The sequence below is a fragment of the Armigeres subalbatus genome, chromosome 1, assembly GCF_024139115.2.
Source record: "Armigeres subalbatus isolate Guangzhou_Male chromosome 1, GZ_Asu_2, whole genome shotgun sequence".
In the NCBI taxonomy this organism is placed as follows: domain Eukaryota; kingdom Metazoa; phylum Arthropoda; class Insecta; order Diptera; family Culicidae; genus Armigeres; species Armigeres subalbatus.
Genome location: NC_085139.1, coordinates 251,748,007 through 251,773,925, shown reverse-complemented (window position 1 = coordinate 251,773,925; position 25,919 = coordinate 251,748,007). Strand labels below are relative to the sequence as shown.

The window sequence follows — 25,919 nt, the reverse complement described above, 5'->3', positions numbered from 1 at the left end:
AGCAAAATTAATATGTTGAAAATGTCTACTCCTTATGACAGGGGGTCCACTATTGGGCATTTTACCCTAGTATACTTTTTTCTTCCGTGTACGGGTCCTTGATGAACATTCATTACGCCCTTGATTACGCCTCTTTAGTAAATAAAACTGAAGTCCTTGCACGGAGAAACATGAATAATCTAGTTAACTTATTATTTAATCCTTTTTGAGCATTTTTCAATTTTAATCATTCCAACACTTATTATTTATGCTACATTTTATTCTTTGCAACACTTTTCCAAAATTTAATCCCTCATATCATTATTGCTGTTGGAACTTGCAAAAAAAGAGTGGTAGTTGCATTACACAAGTTTTTTTCAATCATGTTTGCTTTCGGAGCTATCCTGATTTTATGCGGAAAACACGATACATGCCGTTCACGAAATTGGCAACGGAGGCCATAAGAAAATGGTATATTTCAATAAGGTAAGTTCGTAAATCGATGTCACTCTTTGGAGAGAAAATTTATCTGAAGAACTCTCTATTCACACAGATGAGAATAAAAGCCACAACTTGGCGTGATGAGTCGTGCACAAACATGAAGCGGAAACCTCCGTTCGTCGTCGAGAAGAAACGGAAGAAATTCAACACCAACCAAGAGCTTCGATTCTTATAGCGTTCAACAAGAACAAGTAGTTATCAAACCATCGTGGATTCGCCTTCATCCGTTCTTTATAATCCCTTGATCCGAATCCGTTATTTACGCTGAACATTTTATTTAATAAATATAAACTAAACTAATTCATCAAGATCTCTCAAACATTATGTTGTTTATTTTATTTTGAAACGTCAAATTGATTGAAAAAAAAACATGTGAAGGAATGAATAGCCTTTAATGCTTCGATAACGATTAAACGAGGAATAATCCTTTTAAATGATTAAAATTGATTTAATCATTCATAGCTTATTTGGAAAATATTCATCGCAATCTGAGACGAGACCTGCAAAGAGGAAAAAATGTAACTTCAGCTGCTGCCAGCCAACTGCTGTCACGAACTGTCAGGTGCAACCAGCAGCTTTTCGAGTGAAAGTATTGGTATCCCAAATAAAATATTCCACATCATTTTTGTTTTACCAAGACTTTTTTACTTTAACGAGTATTCCAAACCTTCCGTTTAGCTTGTTAATAATCAGTAATAAACTTGTGTTTTGTTCCCGGTATAAAAATCCTTATGAAAATGAATTAACTATTTCGTGAATTGGATACACTTTTATTGTGCTCAGAAGGGTCCACCTGGGGCTTAGGTGAAACAGTCAAGTAAACAGTTGAAACTCGATGGTCAACTGTGATGAAAAGAAGAACAAGTGTCAAAACAAGAGAAAAGAAGCAGCGTCTTTGCAGGTCTCGTCTCAGATCGCAATGAGTGGATAGATCGAATATGCTTTTAGATTAGATTTTAAGCTATTTAGCTTTTTTATTTTTATCCGTGTGAGGAAGCGAATAAAATAAATGTTCTGTTGGCAGCACTGCTTGAGAAAACGTCAGGTCAGAAGATGTGAACAAAACAAAACAGAAGACAATTTTTGTCAAACTTCCTCAAACTCATTTTGTTTCCTGTAAAAAGCTGTAAATCTGTTTAATCTGTGATTGCTATTACTTCGAAGTTTTTATAAAGTTTGAAGTTATTGCACATTGGGTAAGTTGCCTTCATTATTTGCTAAATTGAACACAAATTTCTAAACTTTTGCATTCCTTTGCATCATATGCAATCTGTGCTGTCGTTGAGATATTTCATACATAGATGTCGCTCTGATCAATTGTAGGGAACTCTGGGGTAAATGCGGCATTCATTGAAACGAAACCAGTTTTAATTCCACATCATTCATATCGGATATTAGATATGTCGTTGTACCACGCCAACGCCGGCCAGGCGGAAATCATCCGCACCATTCAGAAGGACCAAACCTACATCGACGAAATCCGGTCCCAGCTGAGCGACATTCTGCTGCTGGTGAGCCAGCGGAACTGGTTCAAGTACAACCACCTGTGCAAACTGATCGCGGAGGTCCTGTACCACCACTATGCGATCGTGCACAATCTGCAGACGCTCGGGGAGGAGTACACCGGGATCATCCAGGTGGACTCGAACTATGTGATGCTGCCGAATAAGGCGGTAAGACACGGCTTTTAGACTGAACGAGAAAAAATGCATTTGAAACTCCCGTTTCTGAATTCTCAGTTGCAGATATTCTCGATCCTGTTGGAATACGGTGGGGAGCACGTGGTGGATCGGATACTCACCCGGTTGCAAACCGAGATCGATCGAAGCCAAGAGATGCTACCGGAGGCAAAGGAGCGGTTTGTCAAACTGCTGGACGGGTTGAAATTTATTGTTCCCTACGTGAGAGGTTTCCACACGAGTGCGTTCTACATTTGCGGTGGGAAGTATCACATTTCCAAACGACTGACGGGGATTAATTATGTGAGTAAAACAAATTCAAGTCTTATCCAGTCCAACTATAATCAAGTTCCAAAGTTCAAGTCTATCAAATCCAAACCAATTCCAATTCAATCCAAATCGAATGCTAAGCAATCGAAAATCAATTCGAATCCTATCCACATTTAGTCCTAATTCAATAATAAAGCAATCCAAATCCTCCCCAATCCAATCCAAATACTATCCAGAACCAATCCAATTCCAAACCAAGGTAATCCAGACCTAATTGAATTCAAATTTAATTCGATCTTTTTCAAATTCAGTTGTAATCCAATTTAATATCAAACCAAATAGATCTGGATCCCATCCACAATTGGGTTGGATTTGAATGATTAAATTTGAATTTACTCCAAACCAAAATCAAGACCTATCAAAATGCTATCCAAAACTAATTCCAAATCCGATTCAAATCAAATCCAAATTCAGTCCAAATGCAATCTAAATCCTATTCATTCCATTCCTATCATTCCTAATCCATACTAAATCCAATCCAAATCCAATTCAAATCCAAGCCGAATCTAATCCAACTTCGATCCAAATCTAATCAAAATCCAATTCAAATCCATCCCAAATCCGAATCCAATTCAAATCTAATCAAAATCCAATCCGAAGCCGAATCCAATCAAAATTCGATCCAAATCCAAATCTAATCAAAATCCAATTCAAATCCATCCCAAATCTGATCCAAATCCAATCCGAATTCAATCCAAATCCAATTCAAATCTGAACCAAATCCAATTCAAATCTGATCCAAATCCAATCCAAATTCGATCCAAATCCAATCCAAATTCGATCCAAATCTAATCAAAATCCAATTCAAATCCATCCCAAATCTGATCCAAATCCAATCCGAATTCAATCCAAATCCAATTCAAATCTGATCCAAATCCAATCCAAACTCGATCCAATTCCAAATCTGATCCAAATCCAATCCAAATTCGATCCAAATCTAATCAAAATCCAATTCAAATCCATCCCAAATCTGATCCAAATCCAATCCGAATCCAATTCAAATCCATTCCAAATCTGATCCAAATCCAATCCAAATTCGATCCAAATCCAATCCAAATCTGATCCAAATTTGATTCAAATCCAAATCCAATCCAAATCCAATTGAAATCTGATCCAAATCCAATCCGAATCCAATTAAAGTTCGATCCAAATCCATTCCGAACCCAACAAAAATCTGATCCAAATCCAATCCAAATTTGAATCCAATCCAAATTCGAGCCAAATCAAGTCCGAATCCAATTCAAATCCATTTCAAATCTGATCCAAATCCAATTCGAATCCATCCCAAACCTGATCCAAACACAATCCAAATTCGATCCAGATCCAAACCCAATCAAAATCCAATCCAAATCCATCTCAAATCCGATCCGAATCCAATCCAAATTCGATCCAGATTCAAATCCAATTCAAATCCATCCCAAATCTGATCCAAATCCAATCCGAATCCAATCCAAATCCAATCCAAATCCAAATCTGTTCCAAATCCAATTCAAATCCATCCCAAATCTGATCCAAATCTATCCCAAATCTGATCCAAAATAATTTTAAATTTGATTCAAATTAGATCCAAATCAAATCCGAAAACAATCAAAATTTGATCCAAATCCAAATCGGATCCAAATCCAACCCAAATCTAATCAAAATCCAGTTCAAATCCATTCAAAATCTGATCCAAATCCAATCCGAATCCGATCCAAATCTAATCAAAATTCAATTCAAATCCATCCCAAATCCGATCCAAATCCTATCCGAATCCAGTCCAAATTCGATCCAAATCCAATCCAAATCTAATCCAAATGCAAATCCAATCCAAATCTAATCCAAATCTAATCTAAATCCAATTCAAATCTATCCCAAATTTGATCCAAATCCAATCCGGATCCAATCCAAATTCAATTTAAATTCAATCCAAATTCGATCCAAATCCAATCCAAATCTGGTCCAAATCCATTCCGAATTCAATCAAAATTCGATCCAAAGTCAAATCTAATCCAAATCTAATCAAAATCCAATTCAAATCTATCTCAAATTTGATCCAATTTCAATCCAAATCCAATTCAAATCTGATCCAAATCCAATCCAAATTCGATCCAAATCCAAATCTAATTCAAATTCATCCCAAATCTGATACAAATCCAATCCTAATCAAGTCCAAATTCGATCCAAATCCATTCCGAGCCCAATCAAAATTCGATCCAAATCCAAATCTAATCAAAATCCAATTCAAATCCATCCCAAATCTGATCCAAATCCAATCCAAATTCGATCCAAATCCAAATCTAATTCAAATCCAATCCGAATTCGATCCAGATCCAAATCCAATCCAAATCCAATTGAAATACAATCCGAATCCAGTTCAAATTCGATCCAAATCCAAATATGATCCAAATCCAATCCAAATCTGTTCAAAATCCAATTCAAATCTATCCCAAATTTGATCCAAATCCAATCCGGATATAATCCAAATCCAATTCAAATAAGATCCAAATCCAATCCAAATTCGATCCAAATCCAAATCTAATCCAAATCCAATCCGAATCCAATCCAAATTCGATCTAGATCCAAATCCAATCCAAATCTAATCAAAATCCAATTCAAATCCATCCCAAATCTGATCCAAATCCAATCCGAATCTAATCCAAATTCGATCCAAATCCAATCCAAATCTAATCAAAATCCAATTCAAATCCATCCCAAATCTGATCCAAATCCAATCCGGATTCAATCCAAATTCAATCCAAATCCAACTCAAATGTGATCCAAATCCAATCCAAATTCGATCCAAATCCAAATCTAATCCAAATCCAATCCAAATCGAATCAAATTCCATCCCAAATCTGATCCAAATCCAATCCGAATCCGATCCAAATTTGATCCAAATCCAATTAAAATGTAAAATCTGATCCGAATCCAATCCAAATTCGATCCAAATCCAAATCTGATCCAAATCCAATCCAAATCTAATCAAAATCTATCCCAAATCTGATCTAAATCCAATCCGAATCCGATCCAAATCTAATCAAAATTCATTTCTGAAAACATGTGAAAAACAAAGTAACCCGGGACTGCCGAGACCCGCGTTAACCGTCGTTGTCAGGATACCAACAAACAACCGAGCGTCGTCGTCAAGGTAGCCATAGCAACAAGTAAACAACCAAAGGGTATAAAAGGAAAATTTTCACCCATGCTTGTTCAGTTCCATTTAAACCAAGTAATAAGTTGTTCCTAATAAACCTAGTTCTAACCGTGTTAAATCCGTGTTTCTCTGCTACAAGTCATACCTACAAGAGGTTATGGGCACCCCGAAGGAAACTGCGCACGGAATTCCCCAGTATTCCGGTGGACCTGGTTTTGAAAACTGGAGTTTTCGCGTGAAGATGTTCCTGGATTCGGCTGGCGTGCTGCGGACCCTGACGGAAGATTTGCCAGAAGAGGAAGAGGACGAGGTGAAGTTCGACAATGAAGATCGAAAAGCGAAAAGCATGATCGTTGGATTCTTGGCGGATGAGGTTCTGGAAGTCGTCCGGGACAAAGGCAGCGCGAAGGAAATGTGGTCAAGCTTGTGCGACGTTTTTGCAAAGAAGTCTGTGGCCAGTCAAACGCTCCTGCGGAAACAGCTTGGTCGCCTACGGATGAAGGAGGGAGCATCGATGCGGTCCCACCTTTTGGTGTTCGACGATTTGGTAAGGCAACTCAAAACGGCCGGTGCGAAGCTTGAGGATGGAGATCTCGTGTCCCAGCTGTTCCTAAGTTTACCGGACTCGTACGATCCTCTTGTAACGGCCCTGGAAAACATTAAGGAAGAGGACCTCAATTTGGATTTGGTCAAGCAACGGTTGCTCGCGGAAGAGCAAAAACGTGCGGACCGCATGGACGAGGCCGTCGACGACAGGCCGGCAGCGTTTGCGGGCCACCAGCGTCACAAGCGTGGTGACAAATTCAAGGGCAAGTGCCACAAGTGCGGCCAAATCGGCCACATGAAGAAGGACTGCAGGAAGAAGGACAAGGAAGTGCATACTGCCATGAGCCAGAAAGGGGTGAGTTTTATGGTAAACCGTGACCAGCCTTCCACGTCAAACGGTGACGTCATCCATTTCAAGCTGGATTCGGGCGCAAGTGACCATTTGGTGAACGAGAAAACGTTTTTCCATTCGGTCGAAAGGCTGCCATGCCCGGTGGTCATAAAAGTGGCCAAGGATGGAGCGGATCTGGTGGCGAAGGAAGAGGGCGAGATAAATGGTTACAGTAATCACGGCGTACTCTTCAATATGCAAAAGGTGCTGTACATCGCGAACCTTCGCGACAACTTGCTCTCAGTGAAAAAGCTGGCAGCTGCTGGCGTTGAAGTGATGTTCCTCAAGGGCAAATCGGTGGCAATATCATCGCTACCGCTCCGATGAAGGGCAACCTGTACGAGCTTGATATTAAGGTGAGTAGCTCAACTGCTAACCTTTGCCAGGTAGAACGAAACGAGCTGTGGCATCGTCGCCTGGGGCATCTCGGTCAAGGAGGAATGGCCAAAATCGTACAGAAGAAGATGGCCACTGGTGTCGACTTCAAGCCAGGCCAGAATCAATTCTGCGATGCCTGCGCCCAGGGTAAGCAGTGTCGGGACCCATTCGATGGAACTCGTCAACGAGCGAAGCGGCCCCTCGAGCGAATTCACTCGGACGTTTGCGGCCCCATCGATCCACCGTCTTGGGACGGATCAAGATATTTTGTATCGTTTATCGACGACAAGACGCATTTCGCCATGATCTACCTGATGAAGCGGAAGTCGGAAGTCTTCGAAAAGTTCCAAGAGTATGAAGCACTGGTGACCGCGCATTTTGGTTTGCGCATCTCGAAGCTTACCGTGGACCAAGGCCGTGAGTATGGTTCGACCGTGCAGAAAGGATTCTACAAAAAGAAGGGCATCCAGGTCGAAGCAACTGTCGCTTATACGCCTCAACAGAACGGCGTGGCCGAGCGATTCAATCGGACGCTGGTGGAAAAAGTGAGGACCATGCTGATTGATTCATCGATGCCGAAGTCAATGTGGTGTGAAGCAGCCCTGACAGCGGTGTATTTAATTAACCGCAGCCCATCAGCAGCGTTGTCGGAGGGTACCACACCGGCAGAATGTTGGATTGGATCCAAACCGGATCTGTCAAAGCTACGCGTGTTTGGATGCAAGGCATACGCGTGGGTCCCCGGCCAACTCCGCAAAAAGTTGGATGCCAAGAGTCAGGAGGTTGTCATGATCGGCTACGCTCCCAATGGATACCGCCTCTGGAACAAGAAAAGCAGGAAGGTGGTGATTGCTCGTGATGTCCGTTTCGACGAAACCTGTTTTCCGTTCGCCTCTGAAAGCAGAGATGAGAAACCGTTAGTAGTGCTACCATCGTTCACCAGCCAGATCGAGAAGCTGGGCTTTGTTCGATCGAAGAGGGACTACTGCCTGTATGTCAGGTGCCGAGACGGCGACGAGGTGTACATTATTCTGTACGTCGATGATCTCCTGATTGCGGGAAGAAACTTGAGTTCCATCAACGCCGTCAAGAAGAAGCTGGCATCCGTGTTCGCAATGACAGACTGCGGCGAGTTGCGGCATTTTCTTGGTATGCGGATCGACTACAACCGTAGCGAAGGAACGTTGAGACTGTCGCAGGAGTCTAGCATCACGAAGGTGCTGAATCGTTTCGGGATGAGCGAGTGCAATCCGACCAGGACTCCGATGGAGAAAGGCCTCCAATTGCCACGTGGTGGACTTAATGCCGGTGAACCCTATCGAGAGCTGCTTGGAAGCCTGATGTACATTATGCTTTGTGTCAGGCCAGATGTGTGTTACCCTGTCGGGTACCTCGGGCGGTTCCAGCAAGATTCGTCGACCGTACATTGGAACGCCTTGAAGCGAGTGGTGCGATACTTAAGCGGGACAAAAACTCTTTGTCTCGAATACCAAAGGAACAGCGAAGCAGAAGTGCTCGTCGGATTTGCTGACGCTGATTGGGCGGCCGACCTTCAGGACCGAAAGTCGGTAAGCGGGTTTATCTTCAAGGTGTATGGGTGCACCGTCTCGTGGAGCAGCAAAAAGCAATCCACCGTATCGTTGTCGTCAAGCGAAGCGGAGTATGTCGCTCTTAGTGCAGCAGCGGCAGAGGCCGTATGGATCAGTGGCGTCTTGGAAGATCTGCATGTTGCTGCCAAACCGGTGACCATTTTCGAGGACAATCGTGGCTGTGTGTGCATGGCCAAAAACCTGGAGAGTAAGAGGACCAAACACATCGACGTGAAGCATCACTTCATCCGAGATCTGGTCGAGAAAGGTACGCTGAACGTCGAATCCATTGGCACTCGTGATCATCTGTTTACGAAGCCTCTGGAAGCCACCCAATTCCAACTACTGACATCAAACCTAGGAATGTCGGATTGAGAGGGGGTGAAAACATGTGAAAAACAAAGTAACCCGGGACTGCCGAGACCCGCGTTAACCGTCGTTGTCAGGATACCAACAAACAACCGAGCGTCGTCGTCAAGGTAGCCATAGCAACAAGTAAACAACCAAAGGGTATAAAAGGAAAATTTTCACCCATGCTTGTTCAGTTCCATTTAAACCAAGTAATAAGTTGTTCCTAATAAACCTAGTTCTAACCGTGTTAAATCCGTGTTTCTCTGCTACAAGTCATACCTACAAGAATTTCAAATCCATCCCAAATCTGATACAAATCCAATCCGAATCAAATCCAAATTCGATCCAAATCCAAATCTAATCAAAATCCATCCCAAATCTGATCCAAATTTAATCAAAATTCAATTCAAATCCATCCCAAATCTGATACAAATCCAATCCTAATCAACTCCAAATTCAATCCAAATCTAATCCAAATCTGATCCAAATCCATGCCGAGCCCAATCAAAATTCGATCCAAAGCCAAATCTAATCAAAATCCAATTCAAATCTATCCCAAATTTGATCCAAATTCAATTCAAATCTGATCCAAATCCAATCCAAATTCGATCCAAATCCAAATCTGATCCAAATCTAATCAAAATGCAATTCAAATCCAATCCAAATTCGATCCAAATCTGATCAAAATCCAATTCAAATCTATCCCAAATTTGATCCAAATCCAATTCAAATATGATCCAAATCTAATCAAAATCCAATTCAAATCCATCCCAAATCTGATCCAATTTCAATCCAAATTCAATTCAAATCTGATCCAAATCCAATCCAAATTCGATCCAAATCCAAATCTGATCCAAATCTAATCAAAATCCATCCCAAATCTGATCCAAATCCATTCCGAATCCGATCCAAATTTAATCAAAATTCAATTCAAATCCATCCCAAATCTGATACAAATCCAATCCGAATCAACTCCAAATTCGATCCAAATCAAATCCAAATCTGATCCAAATCCATTCCGAATCCAATCAAAATTCGATCTAATTCCAAATCTAATCATAATCCAATTCAAATCTATCCCAAATTTGATCCAAATCCAATCCGGATATAATCCAAATCCAATTCAAATAAGATCCAAAGCCAATCCAAATTCGATCCAAATCCAAATCTAATCCAAATCCATCCCCAATTTGATCCAAATCCAATCCGAATTCGATCCAAATTCGATCCAGATCTGTGGTGGCAAAATGGAAGATACCACTTTCGAACTCTAGAGAGCAAACGATAAGCTCTCTTTCGAAGTTAATGAGTGAGAGATAAAGATGAAGTGTAAAACCATAATCGGGGAAACCGAATATCTGAATAAACAGAAGTTGTTTGACACCCTTGTAGTCCAGACGTTTCTTTACTATTCTTCAACCGAAAGATAGTCCTTTCCGTAGTAGAGTCCTTTTAAAGTCCGCTTAGGTGAACAGAACAGTGGCGACGAGGAGAAAGTGTTGTTTTTAGCACCAATTTTCACGGCCGTTTGTGGTTTCGCACATTTTGGCGTGATTTTATCCACGTAAGTGGTGCTTTTAAGCGTGAAAACCGTGTTTAGTGGAAAACAAAAAAAAAAAAAGATAAATAAGTTTCACCCGTTATTGATGCGGCATAGTTTTAGCACAATAGTAATTGAAATTGTCGTTAGCGTTGGTTTGGAAGTGATTTTTTTTTTTTCATCTTTTTCCGCCAAAGAATTATGAGACTAACGATTGTAGTGCTTTAAGTGCAGTTTTTTTTTTTTCTTTTCTCTGTGAAATTGTCATAGAATTATAGAGAAAAGCGTTTTATTTTTCTTTCATTGGACTCCATTTTTTTTTTCTTTCATTGTATTAATTTTTCTCATACATTGCTTTTCTTTTATTCTTTTGTTTACACAGCCCTATTGAAGCCAACTCCGCCATCCACCGATTTGAGGAATCTCTGACGACATCACTGGTAAACTGTGGTAGAGGCGGCAAAATCATTCTACCGCTTGTGTTTATTTGGTGGTAGTGGTGTGGTAGACTGTCAAAGATCGAACTATACCAGTGTACTACGGGCTGTAGCCATCGCATTTGAAATACATTCTATCAACAATTTGTCGGTGCATCGTGCAACAAAGTGCATTTTACGTTGGGCGTTGACCCCTGTTGCGACCGTCCAGTTTGGCGATATTTTGGTGAAGGTGATTGCTGTGATTTTTGCTTGGTTGGACTACTGTTGCTACTGCTTGTGGTTCAGGAGCTTGGCCCGGTTTGTTGCTGTTGAAGGGCTCCCAGGAAGTTGCTGTTTTTGAAGGGTTTGCCGTTGTTGTTGTTGCTGTTGGTCAGAGTGCTTCTAACGTTTCTGACTTTTGTGCTGAGAGTTTGGACGCTTGATTGCTACTTGGTTTCAGAGTGAGCTTTGGTTCGTCGCAGCGATCCTACAGGATGTCCATAACGATGACTACCGAACCGTTTATTCCGGGTACAATCCCATTTTCGCAGTACCTGGAACAGCTAGAGTGGCAATTTCTGCATAATAATTATGGGGAGGATAGATACAAAACCTCTTTTCTAGCTGTGTGTGGTACAGAAGTTTTCACACAGCTGAAACTTCTATTTCCCGGTAGAAATTTGAAGGATTTGTCATACAAAGAAATAACAGAAGCGCTCCAAAAACGCTTTGATAAGAAGGATTCGGATGTTATTCATACATTCAAATTCTGGACACGCCGGCAAAATCCCAACGAGAAATCCGAGGATTTTGTGTTAGCTATTAAACAATTAGCTGAACTTTGTGGTTTTGGTGCTTTTAAAGAGCGGGCTATTCGGGACGCGCTAGTGATTGGTGTAAACGATCGTCAATTACAGAAGCGGCTTTTGACGAGGAAGATTTGACTTCCGAAAGAGCCGTCAAGCTTATTGTTAGTCAAGAGTTGTCTTCGGATAGAACGAGGTTAATGGATAGAGATGATGATCGTAGAGGGAGTGTGATTGCTAGATTAGGGACGTCGGGCAGTCCGTTCACCTGGCCGAAGGAGCTATCGGAGTAGAAGTCGTAGCAGAGACAGGAATCACAATAATTCATTTTCTTCCAGAAATGGTAGTCAATACAAAAGTCCGCGGAAACCTTTTGTGTGCTCATTTTGTAACAAAACAGGGCACACCAAGAAATTTTGTTTTCGTTTAAAGCGAAAAGTCCTCGCAAAAATCGTCATGACGTCAAGTTTATTGAAACCTCTAAGCCTGCGATAGCCGAACATACTTCAGGTCTTTTCAAGCGATTAAAGGATGAGTTGAGCTCGGATTCTGAGGATGAAGTTTTAGGATGCATGATGATTGCATCGAAGCGTAGAGCTAATGAGCCATGTTTAGCGGAGTTAATTGTTGAAGATAAGAAAACAACTATGGAAGTTGACTGCGGGTCTGCCGAAAGCGTTATATCCGAGGAGTTGTATCGAAGAAACTTTAAAAATTGTCCACTGGAGGCCTGCAATAAACGGTTATTTGTAATTGATGGAAATAGACTGGATGTTTTAGGAAAGTTCGCGTAAGTGCGAATGAAAGGAATAATCAAAAACTGTTTATGGTGGTGCTGCGCTGTGATAAGGACTTCGTTCCACTGATGGGGCGAACATGGCTCGATTGCTTCTACGATGGATGGAGAAATACATTTTCTGGTACTTCGGTACAACGCGTGAATGCCCTAACGGAGGACGAAACAGTAGACAGAATCAAGAGTATCGCTTGGGGGCCGAGTGATCTCAGCCCATAGACGCCAGATCAAGGTCTGTCCCGATTCTCATCGTACTCGGAAACGAGTTTGTGTACAAGAAGAGATTTTGGGATCCACTCCAGCACAGCATTTTGTCAACGATAATGATTACCACAGCACTGAACCACAAAACGAAGGGGAGAAGCACTATGTACAAGTTCTGCTTATCGCAAGGCCGATTCTTCCTCAGCTCAAGGGATTTTGGCTTACAAAGTAGTTTTCCGAACAACGAACCACACAGCAAACGAAGGAGGGAAGAAGATTCTGATTCGGATTCAGATTTTTATGGATTTGCAGCAGATTCATTCGTTTTCAAGAGGTTCCTGCTTTTGAAGAATATGAGATAACTTCACCGGCAGTGAAACCGATCAGAAGGTCTAATCGACGAATGAAGAGAAGAAGAAAAGAGGAATATGTTTATTACTAGCCACATATCGAAGAAGCATGTAATTTTGAAATAGGATAATTTCTTTTCTGAAATAGAATTGTTATTTAATTTAGTAATATTTGCTAGTTACTTATGGAAGGAGGAGTTGTGGTGGCAAAATGGAAGATACCACTTTCGAACTCTAGAGAGCAAACGATAAGCTCTCTTTCGAAGTTAATGAGTGAGAGATAAAGATGAAGTGTAAAACCATAATCGGGGAAACCGAATATCTGAATAAACAGAAGTTGTTTGACACCCTTGTAGTCCAGACGTTTCTTTACTATTCTTCAACCGAAAGATAGTCCTTTCCGTAGTAGAGTCCTTTAAAGTCCGCTTAGGTGAACAGAACAAGATCCAAATCCAATCCAAATCGAATCAAATTCCATCCCAAATCTGATCCAAATCCAATCCGAATCCGATCCAAATTTGATCCAAATCCAATCCAAATCTAATCAAAATCCAATTCAAATATATCCCAAATTTGATCCAAATCCAATTCAAATGTGATCCGAATCCAATCCAAATTCGATCCAAATCCAATCCAAATCTAATCAAAATCTATCCCAAATCTGATCCAAATCCAATCCGAATCCGATCCAAATCTAATCAAAATTCATTTCAAATCCATCCCAAATCTGATACAAATCCAATCCGAATCAACTCCAAATTCGATCCAAATCCAATCCAAATCTAATCCAAATCCAATCCAAATGTAATCACAATCCTATTCAATCCAACCTGAATCCATTCCCAATCCAATCCAAATTAGATCCAAATCCAATACAAACCGATCCAAAATCTAATTCAAATCCATCCCAAATTCGATCAAAATCCAATCTGAATGCAATGCGAATCCTATCTAAATCTGATCCAAATCCAATCCCAATCCAAATTTGATTCAAAGCCAATCCACATCTGATTCCAATGAAATCCGAATTCATTCCGAATCCAATCCAAGCCTGATCCAAATCCAATTTAATCCTATCTGAATTCATTCCAATTCCAATCCGAATAAACTCCAAATCTAAATCCATTTCGAATTAAATCCAAATCAAATCCAAATCCTAACCGATTTCAATCCTAATCCAATTCCAATCCAAATCACATGCAATACAAATCTTATTCAAATCTATTCCTAATCCGTTTTTATGCAATTTAAATCTAAATTCAAACCAATTTGAATATAAGTTCAATCCAAATAAGTTTTATTCTAAAAAGCACGACGATGTTTTACTGACTTTTCCATCGTATTCCAGATCCTCATCCGAAACTGGCTCAAAGAGAACCACTCGATCTACGGCTTCCGGATACTGGGCGTGGTCACCTTGCTGCAGCTGTTGCTATCGCTGGTCGTAAAGTGGTCCGAGCAGCGCCGGAAAGTTCGAATCAGCAGTGCCAAGGGGGAAACGTCGTCGCAACAGTGGACGGTGGTGCCGGTTGCGAGCGAATCGGCCCACGTTAGCCGCAGCAGCAAATGCTCCCTCTGCATGGAGATGGCCGTGGACTTGAGCGCCACCCAGTGCGGCCATCTGTTCTGCTGGGTTTGTATACTGAATTGGTTGGATGAGCGGCCGATTTGTCCGATCTGTCGGGAGGCGATCAAGAAGTCCCGGGTGATACGACTGCAGAACTTTGGGTGATGTTTCGGATCTGGGAATGAACTCTTGACCAAGCGGGTTATAATTTTAGTGTCTGTTATATTTTAATATGTACAAAGTACTTATAGAAGCTCTTTCCAAGAGTATTTTGTTATACAATGACCTATCGTTGCTTTTAATTTTGCTCGGCTCGGGTGGTCGATTAAAAAAAGTATCGCGTAGTTTAATTGCATTCTATAGGAAGTGGAAATATTTACACAAATAAGAAGCATCACTTTCCCTGTCGAGGGACGGCAGTCGTCGCGGTAAAAGGCCTAAATAAATTAGTTATACTCTCGTTGGTTTTTAAAAATTTCGATTTTTTCTCACATTCGAACATCCCACTAAGAAGGGCCTAAGCTCAAGTCTCTCTCTGTTCATAATCTCCGCTGTCGGATTGGTGCGCGCATACAAACTAAATAACCATATCATCTAAACTACGATTAATAGGTAAAAGGGCATTGGGTTTTGGGATCACGAGGCTCATCGCACGCTCACCCCGTTGATGGTGATGACGTTCCCTCGGGCCGTGGGTTCCGGTTCGTAGACCTCTTCGTTGCTTCGCATTTCGTACGGGGCGTCGTAGAACTGCTCGCTCGGTATTTGGTCGTAGATGTTTTCGCCCCCGCCGTTCATGTGCCTACTGCTGATGCTGTTGTTGTTGCTTACGCTAATGCTCGGCCCGTTGCCGTTGAGTCGGCTGGGAGGGGGCGGGTTGGTTCCATTGGCGCCCTGGAACGTGTTGAACGTCACCAGGTTGCCCCGGTTCGGCAGGTCAAAGTTGTGTCGACCGTTCTCCAGCGAGGAGTAGGACATGACGGCCGCATTCTGCTCGTCCTTGTGTTCCGCGGCTTGAACGTTTTCCGTGTTCTTAACCGGGCGGGCTTTGTTTCGGTGCAGGAACAGAACTCCGATCAGGATCAGAAGGATGACGATGATGGCGGCGCCGATGGCAATGCCGGTTCCGAGACTGTTCGTCTCCTGGGCGTCGTTGACGATCACTGAAATGATAGGCAGGGAGAGTATTTGATTATTCCTCAAATTTAAATCATCAATTAGCCAATATTTCATTGCCCTACTCACATTCGCAACGAGGCTCCTCGCCACTCCATTTGCCGTCATCCATGCACTTCCGCAAGTACGGCCCAATACGGTTATAGTGCGGAATGCAGTGGTACTCAGCCGATCCACCATAAACCGTGGAATCGTTGACTACGATCACTCTTCCATTTTCGATATCCGCAGGCCTGCCGCAGTCGATCACTGCAAAAAAAAAACAATCATCATCCAATCCTGCCCTTCATTCCAAATTTCAATAAAACTCACATTTACACACCGGATTCCGTCCGGACCAGATGCCCGTTTGCTGACAGGTCCTCGTCCCATTTCCGACCATATACCTACCCTTGGCGCAGCTGAACTTGGCCGCCGTTCCCACCTTCCTGCTACCCAAATCCGCCACCAAGTTATCGCTGAGATTCGGCTCGTCACAGGTGATCTCGACGCAAGCCGGAGTGTCGTGACTCCAGCTTCCGTCCTCCATGCACAACCGCCGCGACACGCCGTCCAGCTTGAAGTTGGCATCGCACTCATACAAAGCAGCCGCTCCATAATACGTCGCATTGGTTGCCAATGTGACACGCCCGTGTTTGGTTGAGGGCGGCGCCTGACAGTCAACATCTGCGAAAAGCCAAATTAGTCAAACAGCCCTTTAAAACCTTGACCGATCACTTACAGACACACTCCGGAATCTCCCCACTCCAAAGTCCGTTCTCCTCGCAGGTGATCAACGGTTCTCCGACGATCTTGTAACCCCGTTCGCAACGGTACTTGGCCAATGCACCGATCTTGTACGTCTGCACGCTGTTGGCCGCCACATCCGACGTTCGGATCAGTGTCCGGCCATACATTCGATCATTTCCGGTAACGCTGAGGATGCTATGGGGAGCGAATGTCGGTTCCGGGCAGCGGATCTCCTCGCATCGTGGCGCAGCATCACTCCATAGACCGGTCTCCAGACAGATTCGCTTCGGGCTACCGCTCAATCGGTGCGAGTTAGCGCACGAGTACATCACTTCCGATCCGAGGAAGGTCGTATTCTGCAGATAGCGGTGCGATCCGAACGGTATTGGGGTCAGAGGGCCACAGTCGACGTACTCGCAGTCGGGTGCTTCACCGCTCCAGTGACCGGATTCCAGACAGGTGAGAGTATCCTCACCGCGCAGTATGTGACCGGGGTCGCAGTGATACTGAATGGACGAGTGGATGTTGTAGTCGTATCCAACGACGTACGATCCTGGCGGAACGTGAGGCGTTTCACAAGTAATCACTGAAAAAGAAGTTCCAAAATTAAAATAATATTCGTTCGGTACGTAGCAAATCGACTTACATTCACAAGCAGGAGCACTTCCGGACCACTTGCCATCCTTCGTGCAGAACAGTTCCTGCGGTCCAACCAACCAATAATCATCATCGCAGAAGTACCGCACCATCGATCCAACGGTCGTGGAATCGTTCACCAGCAGCATGTTGCCCCGATCGGGCCGGGCAGGCATGCCACAATCCACAAACCGACACACCGGCGTCTTTCCGGTCCAGTTTCCGCCGAGACCGCACGACAACACGGGCTCCCCGATCAGGACGAACCCGTAGTCGCAAGCGTAAATAGCGGTGGAACCGGCCCGGCGACCGGACACCTTGATCGAGCCGCCCTGGATTGGTGGCGGCTCCGGGCACCAATCGACCAAACATTTCGGATCCGTACCGGACCAACCATCCAGAGTGCAGGTTCGGTTCTCGTTACCGATGAGGGTGTAGTTTTCGTGGCACGTGTACGTGGCTTTGACGTCGAAGCTGGTACGTTGCTCCGAGAGGATGATGCCACCGTGATCGATCTCGGCTAGACGACCGCAGTCCACGTCTGGATAATAATAGATTAAATTTGATCATTATTTAGATGAAATTAGGATTCATGATGTATCTGATTAAATTTAAATAAATAATAAAAATGGGATTAAATATAAAAGATTTGGAACGCATTAGGGATAGATCTGGAATAGGTTCGAATTAGGATTGAATTAAGATTGGATTTGAATTTGGTTTGGATTTGAATTCTATTTCGATTGGTATGGATTGAATTTGATTGGTTTTGGATTGATTTTGGACTTGGATTGGATTTGGATTGGTTTTGGATTGGATTTTGATTGGATTTGAAATTGGATTAGATTTAGATTGGGTTCGGATTAGACTTAGTTTGGATTTGAATTGGATTGGGTTTGGATTGGATTTGGGATGGATTTGGATTGGGTTTGGATTTGATTTGGATTTGGATTGGATTTGAAATTGGATTAGATTTAGATTGGGTTCGGATTGGATTTAGTTTGGATTTGGATTGGATTCGGTTTGGATTGGATTGGATTAGATTTAGATTGGATTTGGAATGGATTTGGATTGGATTCTGATTGGATTTGTATTGTATTTGGATTGTGTTTGGATTTGGATTGGTTTTGGATTGGATTTTGATTGGATTTGGATTTGGATTGGATTTGAAATTGGATTAGATTTAGATTTGGTTCGGATTAGACTTAGTTAGGATTTGGATTGGATTAGATTTAGATTGAATTTGGATTGGATTTGGAATGGATTTGGATTGGATTGACCTGGATTGGATTTGAAATTGGATTAGATTTAGATTGGGTTCGGATTGGTTTGGTTTGGTTGGATTGGATTGGGTTTGGACTGGACTGGATTAGATTTAGATTGGATTTGGAATGGATTTGGATTGGATTCTGATTGGTTTTGGACTGATTTTGGACTTGGATTGGTTTGGATTGGTTTTGATTCGATTTTTATTGGATTTGGATTGGTTGAAATTGGATTAGATTTAGATTGGGTTCGGATTAGACTTAGTTTGGTTTGAACTGGATTGGGTTTGGATTGGTTTGGGATGGTTGGATTGGGTTTGGATTGGATTTGGATTTGGATTGGATTTGAAATTGGATTAGATTTAGATTGGGTTCGGATTGGATTTAGATTGGATTTGGATTGGATTCGGTTTGGATTGGATTGGATTAGATTTAGATTGGATTTGGAATGGATTTGGATTGGATTCTGATTGGATTTGTATTGGATTTGGATTGTGTTTGGATTTGGATTGGTTTTGGATTGGATTTGGATTGGTTTTGAAATTGGATTTGGATTGGTTTTGGATTGGATTTGGATTGGATTTGGATTGGTTTTGAAATTGGATTTGGATTGGTTTTGGATTGGATTTGGATTGGAGTTGGATTGGATTTGTATTGGATTTGGATTGGATTTGGATTGGTTTTGGATTGGATTTGAAATTGGATTAGATTTAGATTGGATTCGGATTGGATTTAGTTTGGATTTGGATTGGATTTGGATTGGATTTGAAATTGGATTAGATTTAGATTGGATTCGGATTGGATTTAGTTTGGATTTGGATTGGATTTGGAATGGATTTGAATTGGATTTGAGTTGGATTTGGATTGGATTTGGATTGGTATGAATTTGGATTGGATTTGGGTTGGATCCACCGCGGTGGAGGTTGGTACTCGGAATGTTATGACTTTTCCGCAAACGCGACTTTTCAGTGGTCTTTTTGTGTAGGGGTTATCACGCCTATCTAGAGAGTAGGAGGTTGAGGGTTCGAGTCCCTCCAAGACACGTGGATTCTTTTTCGCAAATTTCATATCAATTTGTCCATTTCGAAACATATGCTGTGCATATGCACAGCCAAGATATTTAACAAAAAATGGTTTTCGTACGGCCGAGTTGCCGAATAATATGCAATTAATTGTAATCAAGTGTCGGTCTTTCACCGTCATTAGTCGTCTGAGTACACGCGACCGTTTACGAAAAGGCAATCAAACTCATCAAATGCTTTAGCCAAGCAAGCCTTTGGCACAGCAGAGTGCGATTGAATTCGCATTCTATACCGTCCCGCCCAGTCCGTTGCTGGGGGCATGGAGTGCGATCCTCTCGTTTAATAAACAATGTGCACTCGCTTGGCTGTGGATATACAACAGTAAAGCAAATGTGGAGATTGGGCAAATCAAGCATCCGAAAGATATTCAATTTGCAAAAAAGAGCTAACCGCGGTGGAGGTTGGTACTCGGATTCTGATGGCTTTTCCGCAAACGTGACCTTTAAGTGGTCTTGTTGTGTAGGGGTTATCACGCCTATCTAGATAGTAGGAGGTTGAGGGTTCGAGTCCCTCCAAGACACGTGGATTCTTTTCGCAAATTTCATATCAATTTGTCCATTTCGAAACATATGCTGTGCATATGCACAGCCAAGATATTTAACAAAAAAATAATTTTTTTAATTTAAATCGAATTTGGATTGCATTTGAATGAAATTGAATTGGATTTGGATCAGATTTGGATTGGGTTCGGATCAGGTTTGGGATGGATTTGGACCGAATTTGAATCAAATTTGGATTGAATTTGGGATGGATTTGGATCAGATTTGGCATGGATTTGAATCGGATTTGGATTGGATTTGGATTGAATTTGAATCAAATTTGAATTGAATTTGGATCATATTTGGGATGGATTTTATTTGGATTTTGATTGTATTGGATTTGGAATGGATTTGAATTTGAATTGGATTTGGAATGAATGTGAATTTCAATTTGATTTCGGTTGAATTTGGATTTGAACTGGGTTAGGATTCGTATTTGATTCCGATTTGAGTTTGGTTTTAATTCCCATTAGAATTTGATTTTGATCACGATTCGAGTATGATTTGGGTTTTATTTTAAATCCGATTTGAGTTTGATTCTGATACCAATTTGAAATCGATTTTGATTCCGATTTGGGTTTGATTTAAAATCCGATTAAAGTTTGATTTTGATTTCGATTTGAGTTTGATTTTGGTTCCAATTTGAGTTAAATGTTGATTCTGATCTGAGTTTGATTTTGATTCCAATTTGAGTCTGATTTTGATTCCAATTTGAGTTTGATTTTGATTCCTATTCAAATTTAATTTTGATTCCGGTTTGAGTTTGATTTTGATCCCGATTTGAGTTTGATTTTGATTCCGATTTTAGTTCGATTTTGATTCTGATTTGCGTTTGATTTTGATTCCGATTTGAGTTCGATTTTGATTCCGATTTGAGTTTGATTCTGATTTGAGTTTGATTTTGATCCCGATTTGAGTCTGACTTTGATTCCGATTTTAGTTCGATTTTGATTCCGATTTGAGTTTGATTCTGATTTGAGTTTGAGTTTGATTTTGATCCCGATTTGAGTTTGATTCTGATTTGAATTTGATTTTGATCCCGATTTGAGTCTGACTTTGATTCCGATTTTAGTTCGATTTTGATTCCGATTTGAGTTTGATTCTGATTCTGATTTGAGTTCGAACTTGGTCCCGATTTGAGCTTGATTTTGATTCTGAATTGATTTTGATTTAAGTTTGATTTTGATTCCAATTTGAGTTTGATTTTGATTTTGATTCCTATTCAAATTTAATTTTGATTCCGGTTTGAGTTTGATTTTGATCCTGATTTGAGTTTGATTCTGATTTGAGTTTGATTTTGATTTCGATTTTGATCCCTATTTTAGTCTGATTTTGATTCTGATTTGCGTTTGATTTTGATTCCGATTTGAGTTCGATTTTGATTCCGATTTGAGTTTGATTTTGATTCCGATTTGAGTCTGACTTTGATTCCGATTTTAGTTCGATTTTGATTCCGATTTGAGTTTGATTCTGATTCTGATTTGAGTTCGAACTTGGTCCCGATTTGAGCTGGATTTTGATTCTGAATTGATTCTGATTTGAGTTTGATTTTGATCCCGATTTGAGTTTGATTTTGATTCCGATCTAAGTTTGATTTTGATTCTGATCTGAGTTTGATTTTGATTCCGATTTGGGTTTGATTTTGATTTCGATTTGAGTTTGATTTTGATATCAATTTGAGTTTGATTTTGATTGCGCTTTGAGTTTGATTTTGATGCCGATCCGATTTTGATTTAGATTCCGATCTGAGTTAGATTTTTATTCCGATTTGGGAAGATTTTGATTCCGATCTGGGTATGATTTTGATTCCGATTTATGATGCCGATCTGAGTTTGATTTTGATTCCGATTTGAGTTTGATTTTGATTCCGTTTTGAGTTTGATTTTGATTCCGTTTTGAGTTTGATTCTGATTTGAGTTTGATTTTGATTTCGATTTGAATTTGATTTTGATCCCGATTTGAGTCTGGTTTTGATTCTGATTTGAGTTTGATTTTGATTCCGATTTGAGTTCGATTTTGATTCCGATTTGAGCTTGATTATGATTTGAGTTTGATTTTGATCCCGATTTGAGTTTGATTTTGATTCTGATTTGAGTTTGATTTTGATTTGAGTCTGATTTTGATTCCGATATGAGTTCGATTTTGATTCCGATTTGAGTTTGATTCTGATACTGATTTGAGTTCGAACTTGGTCCCGATTAGAGCTTGATTTTGATTCTGATTTGAGTTTGATTTTGATTTCAATTTGAGTTTGATTTTGATTCCGCTTTGGGTTTGATTTTGATGCCGATCTGAGTTTGATTTTTATTCCGATCTGAGTTCGATTTTTATTCCGATTTGGGGATGATTTTGATTCCAATCTGAGTGTGATTTTGATTCCGATTTAGTTCGATTTTGATGCCGATCTGAGTTTGATTTTGATTCCGATTTGAGTTTGATTTTGATTCCGATTTGGGTTTTATTTCAAATCCGATTTGAATTTGATTCTGATACCAATTTGAAATCGATTTTGATTCCGATTTGGGTTTGATTTAAAATCCGATTAAAGTTTGATTTTGATTCCGGTTTGAGTTCGATTTTGATGCCGATCTGAGTTTGATTTTGATTCCGTTTTGAGTTTGAAATCGATTTTGATCCCGATTTGAGTTTGATTCTGATTTGAGTTTGATTTTGATTTCGATTTGAATTCGATTTTGATCCCGATTTGAGTCTGATTTTGATTCTGATTTGAGTTTGATTTTGATTCCGACTTGAGTTCGATTTTGGTTCCGATTTGAGTTTGATTCTGATTTGAGTTTGATTTTGATTCTGATTTGAGTTTGATTCTGATTCTGATTTGAGTTCGAACTTGGTCCCGATTTGAGCTTGATTTTGATTCTGATTTGATTTTGATTTTGATTTGAGTTTGATTCCGATTTTGTTTTTATTTTAAATCCGATTTGAGTTTGATTCTGATTCCAATTTGAAATCGATTTTGATTCCGATTTGGGTTTGATTTAAAATCCGATTTAAGTTTGATTTTGATTTCGATTTGAGTTTGATTTTGATTCCGATTTGAGTTTGATTCTGATTTGAGTTTGATTTTGATTCCGATTTGAGTTTGATTTTGATTCCGATTTGAGTTTGATTTAAATTCCGATTAAAGTTTGATTTTGATTTTGATTCCCATTTATATTTATTTTTGATTCCGGTTTGAGTTTGATTTTGATTCCGATTTGAGTTTGATTTTGATTCCGATTTGAGTTTGATTTTGATTCCGATTTGGGTTTTATTTTAAATCCGATTTGAGTTTGATTCTGATACCAATTTGAAATCGATTTTGATTCCGATTTGGGTTTGATTTAAAATCCGATTAAAGTTTGATTTTGATTCCGGTTTGAGTTCGATTTTGATGCCGATCTGAGTTTGATTTTGATTCCGTTTTGAGTTTGAAATCGATTTTGATCCCGATTTGAGTTTGATTCTGATTTGAGTTTGATTTCGATTTGAATTCGATTTTGATCCCGATTTGAGTCTGGTTTTGATTCTGATTTGAGTGTGATTTTGATTCCGATTTGAGTTCGATTTTGATTCCGATTTGAGCTTGATTCTGATTTGAGTTTGATTTTGATCCCGATTTGAGTTTGATTTTGATTCTGATTTGAGTTTGATTTTGATTTCGATTTGAGTTTGATTTTGATTCCGATATGAGTTCGATTCTGATTCTGATTTGAGTTCGAACTTGGTCCCGATTTGAGCTTGATTTTGATTCTGATTTGAGTTTGATACTGATTCCGATCTGAGTTTGATATTGATTCCGCTTTGGGTTTGATTTTGATGCCGATCTGAGTTTGATTTTTAATCCGATTTGAGTTTGATTTTGATTTCGATTTGAGTTTGATTTTGATTCCGATTTGAGTTTGATTCTGATTTGAGTTTGATTTTGATTTAGATTTGAATTCGATTTTGATCCCGATTTGAGTCTGATTTTGATTCTGATTTGAGTTTGATTTTGATTCCGACTTGAGTTCGATTTTGATTCCGATTTGAGTTTGATTCTGATTTGAGTTTGATTTTGATTCTGATTTGAGTTTGATTCTGATTCTGATTTGAGTTCGAACTTGGTCCCGATTTGAGCTTGATTTTGATTCTGATTTGATTTTGATTTTGATTTGAGTTTGATTCCGATTTTGTTTTTATTTTAAATCCGATTTGAGTTTGATTCTGATACCAATTTGAAATCGATTTTGATTCCGATTAAAGTTTGATTTTGATTTCGATTTGAGTTTGACTTTTATTCCGATTTGAGTTAAATGTTGATTCTGATTTGAGTTTGATTTTGATTCCAATTTGAAATCGATTTTGATTCCGATTTGGGTTCGATTTAAAATCCGATTTGAGTTTGATTTTGGTTCGGGTTTGAGTTTAATTTTCATTCTGATTTGAGTTTGATTTTGATTCCGATTTGAGTTTAATTTTGATACCGATTTGAGTTCGATTTTGATTCCGATTTGGGTTTTATTTCAAATCCGATTTGAGTTTGATTTTGATACCAATTTGAAATCGATTTTGATTCCGATTTGGGTTTGATTTAAAATCCGATTTAAGTTTGATTTTGATTCCGTTTTGAGTTCGATTTTGATGCCGATCTGAGTTTGATTTTGATTCCGTTTTGAGTTTGAAATCGATTTTGATCCCGATTTGAGTTTGATTCTGATTTGAGTTTGATTTCGATTTGAATTCGATTTTGATCCCGATTTGAGTCTGGTTTTGATTCTGATTTGAGTTTGATTTTGATTCCGATTTGAGTTCGATTTTGATTCCGATTTGAGCTTGATTCTGATTTGAGTTTGATTTTGATCCCGATTTGAGTTTGATTTTGATTCTGATTTGAGTTTGATTTTGATTTTGATTTGAGTCTGATTTTGATTCCGATATGAGTTCGTTTTTGATTCCGATTTGAGTTTGATTCTGATACTGATTTGAGTTCGAACTTGGTCCCGATTAGAGCTTGATTTTGATTCTGATTTGAGTTTGATTTTGATTTCAATTTGAGTTTGATTTTGATTCCGCTTTGGGTTTGATTTTGATGCCGATCTGAGTTTGATTTTTATTCCGATCTGAGTTCGATTTTTATTCCGATTTGGGGATGATTTTGATTCAAATTTGAGTGTGATTTTGATTCCAATTTAGTTCGATTTTGATGCCGATCTGAGTTTGATTTTGATTCCGATTTGAGTTTGATTTTGATTCCGATTTGGGTTTTATTTTAAATCTGATTAAAGTTTGATTTTGATTCCGGTTTGAGTTCGATTTTGATGCCGATCTGAGTTTGATTTTGATTCCGATTTGAGTTTGATTTTGATTCCGTTTTGAGTTTGAAATCGATTTTGATCCCGATTTGAGTTTGATTCTGATTTGAGTTTGATTTTGATTTCGATTTGAATTCGATTTTGATCCCGATTTGAGTCTGATTTTGGTTCTGATTTGAGTTTGATTTTGATTCCGACTTGACTTCGATTTTGATTCCGATTTGAGTTTGATTCTGATTTGAGTTTGATTCTGATTCTGATTTGAGTTCGAACTTGGTCCCAAATTGAGCTTGATTTTGATTCTGATTTGATTTTGATTTTGATTTGAGTTTGATTCCGATTTTGTTTTTATTTTAAAATCGATTTGAGTTTGATTCTGATACCAATTCGAAATCGATTTTGATTCCGATTTGGGTTTGATTTGAAATCCGATTAAAGTTTGATTTTGATTTCGATTTGAGTTTGATTTTGATTCCGATTTGAGTTAAATGTTGATTCTGATTTGAGTTTGATTTTGATTCCAATTTGAAATCGATTTTGATTCCGATTTGGGTTCGATTTAAAATCCGATTTGAGTTTGATTTTGATTTTGATTACGATTAAAATTTAATTTTGATTCCGGTTTGAGTTTGATTTTGA

The 25,919-nt window shown here is 39.7% G+C and overlaps 2 protein-coding genes across 2 annotated transcripts in view; one reads left to right on the top strand and one right to left on the bottom strand.

Annotated features, from left to right (window-relative positions):
* Positions 1 to 1,520: 1,520 nt before the first annotated feature.
* LOC134206626 (peroxisome assembly protein 10-B) lies at positions 1,521 to 15,037 on the top strand. Its single transcript, XM_062682355.1, has 4 exons — positions 1,521 to 1,676; positions 1,804 to 2,153; positions 2,220 to 2,462; positions 14,344 to 15,037. Exons 2-4 carry the CDS (start codon positions 1,881 to 1,883, stop codon positions 14,725 to 14,727), a joined length of 900 nt encoding a protein of 299 aa, XP_062538339.1. The 5' UTR covers positions 1,521 to 1,676; positions 1,804 to 1,880; the 3' UTR covers positions 14,728 to 15,037.
* LOC134206625 (sushi, von Willebrand factor type A, EGF and pentraxin domain-containing protein 1) overlaps positions 14,765 to 25,919 on the bottom strand; it is a 201,907-nt gene continuing 190,752 nt past the window's right edge. The window contains exons 6-10 of the mRNA XM_062682354.1: positions 17,114 to 17,644; positions 16,460 to 17,053; positions 16,051 to 16,404; positions 15,808 to 15,987; positions 14,765 to 15,725 (exon numbers count right to left, since the gene is read on the bottom strand). Of these exons, the coding sequence (XP_062538338.1) occupies positions 15,208 to 15,725; positions 15,808 to 15,987; positions 16,051 to 16,404; positions 16,460 to 17,053; positions 17,114 to 17,644 (2,177 nt within the window). The 3' untranslated portion in view covers positions 14,765 to 15,207. The remainder of the gene's footprint in view (positions 15,726 to 15,807; positions 15,988 to 16,050; positions 16,405 to 16,459; positions 17,054 to 17,113; positions 17,645 to 25,919) is intronic.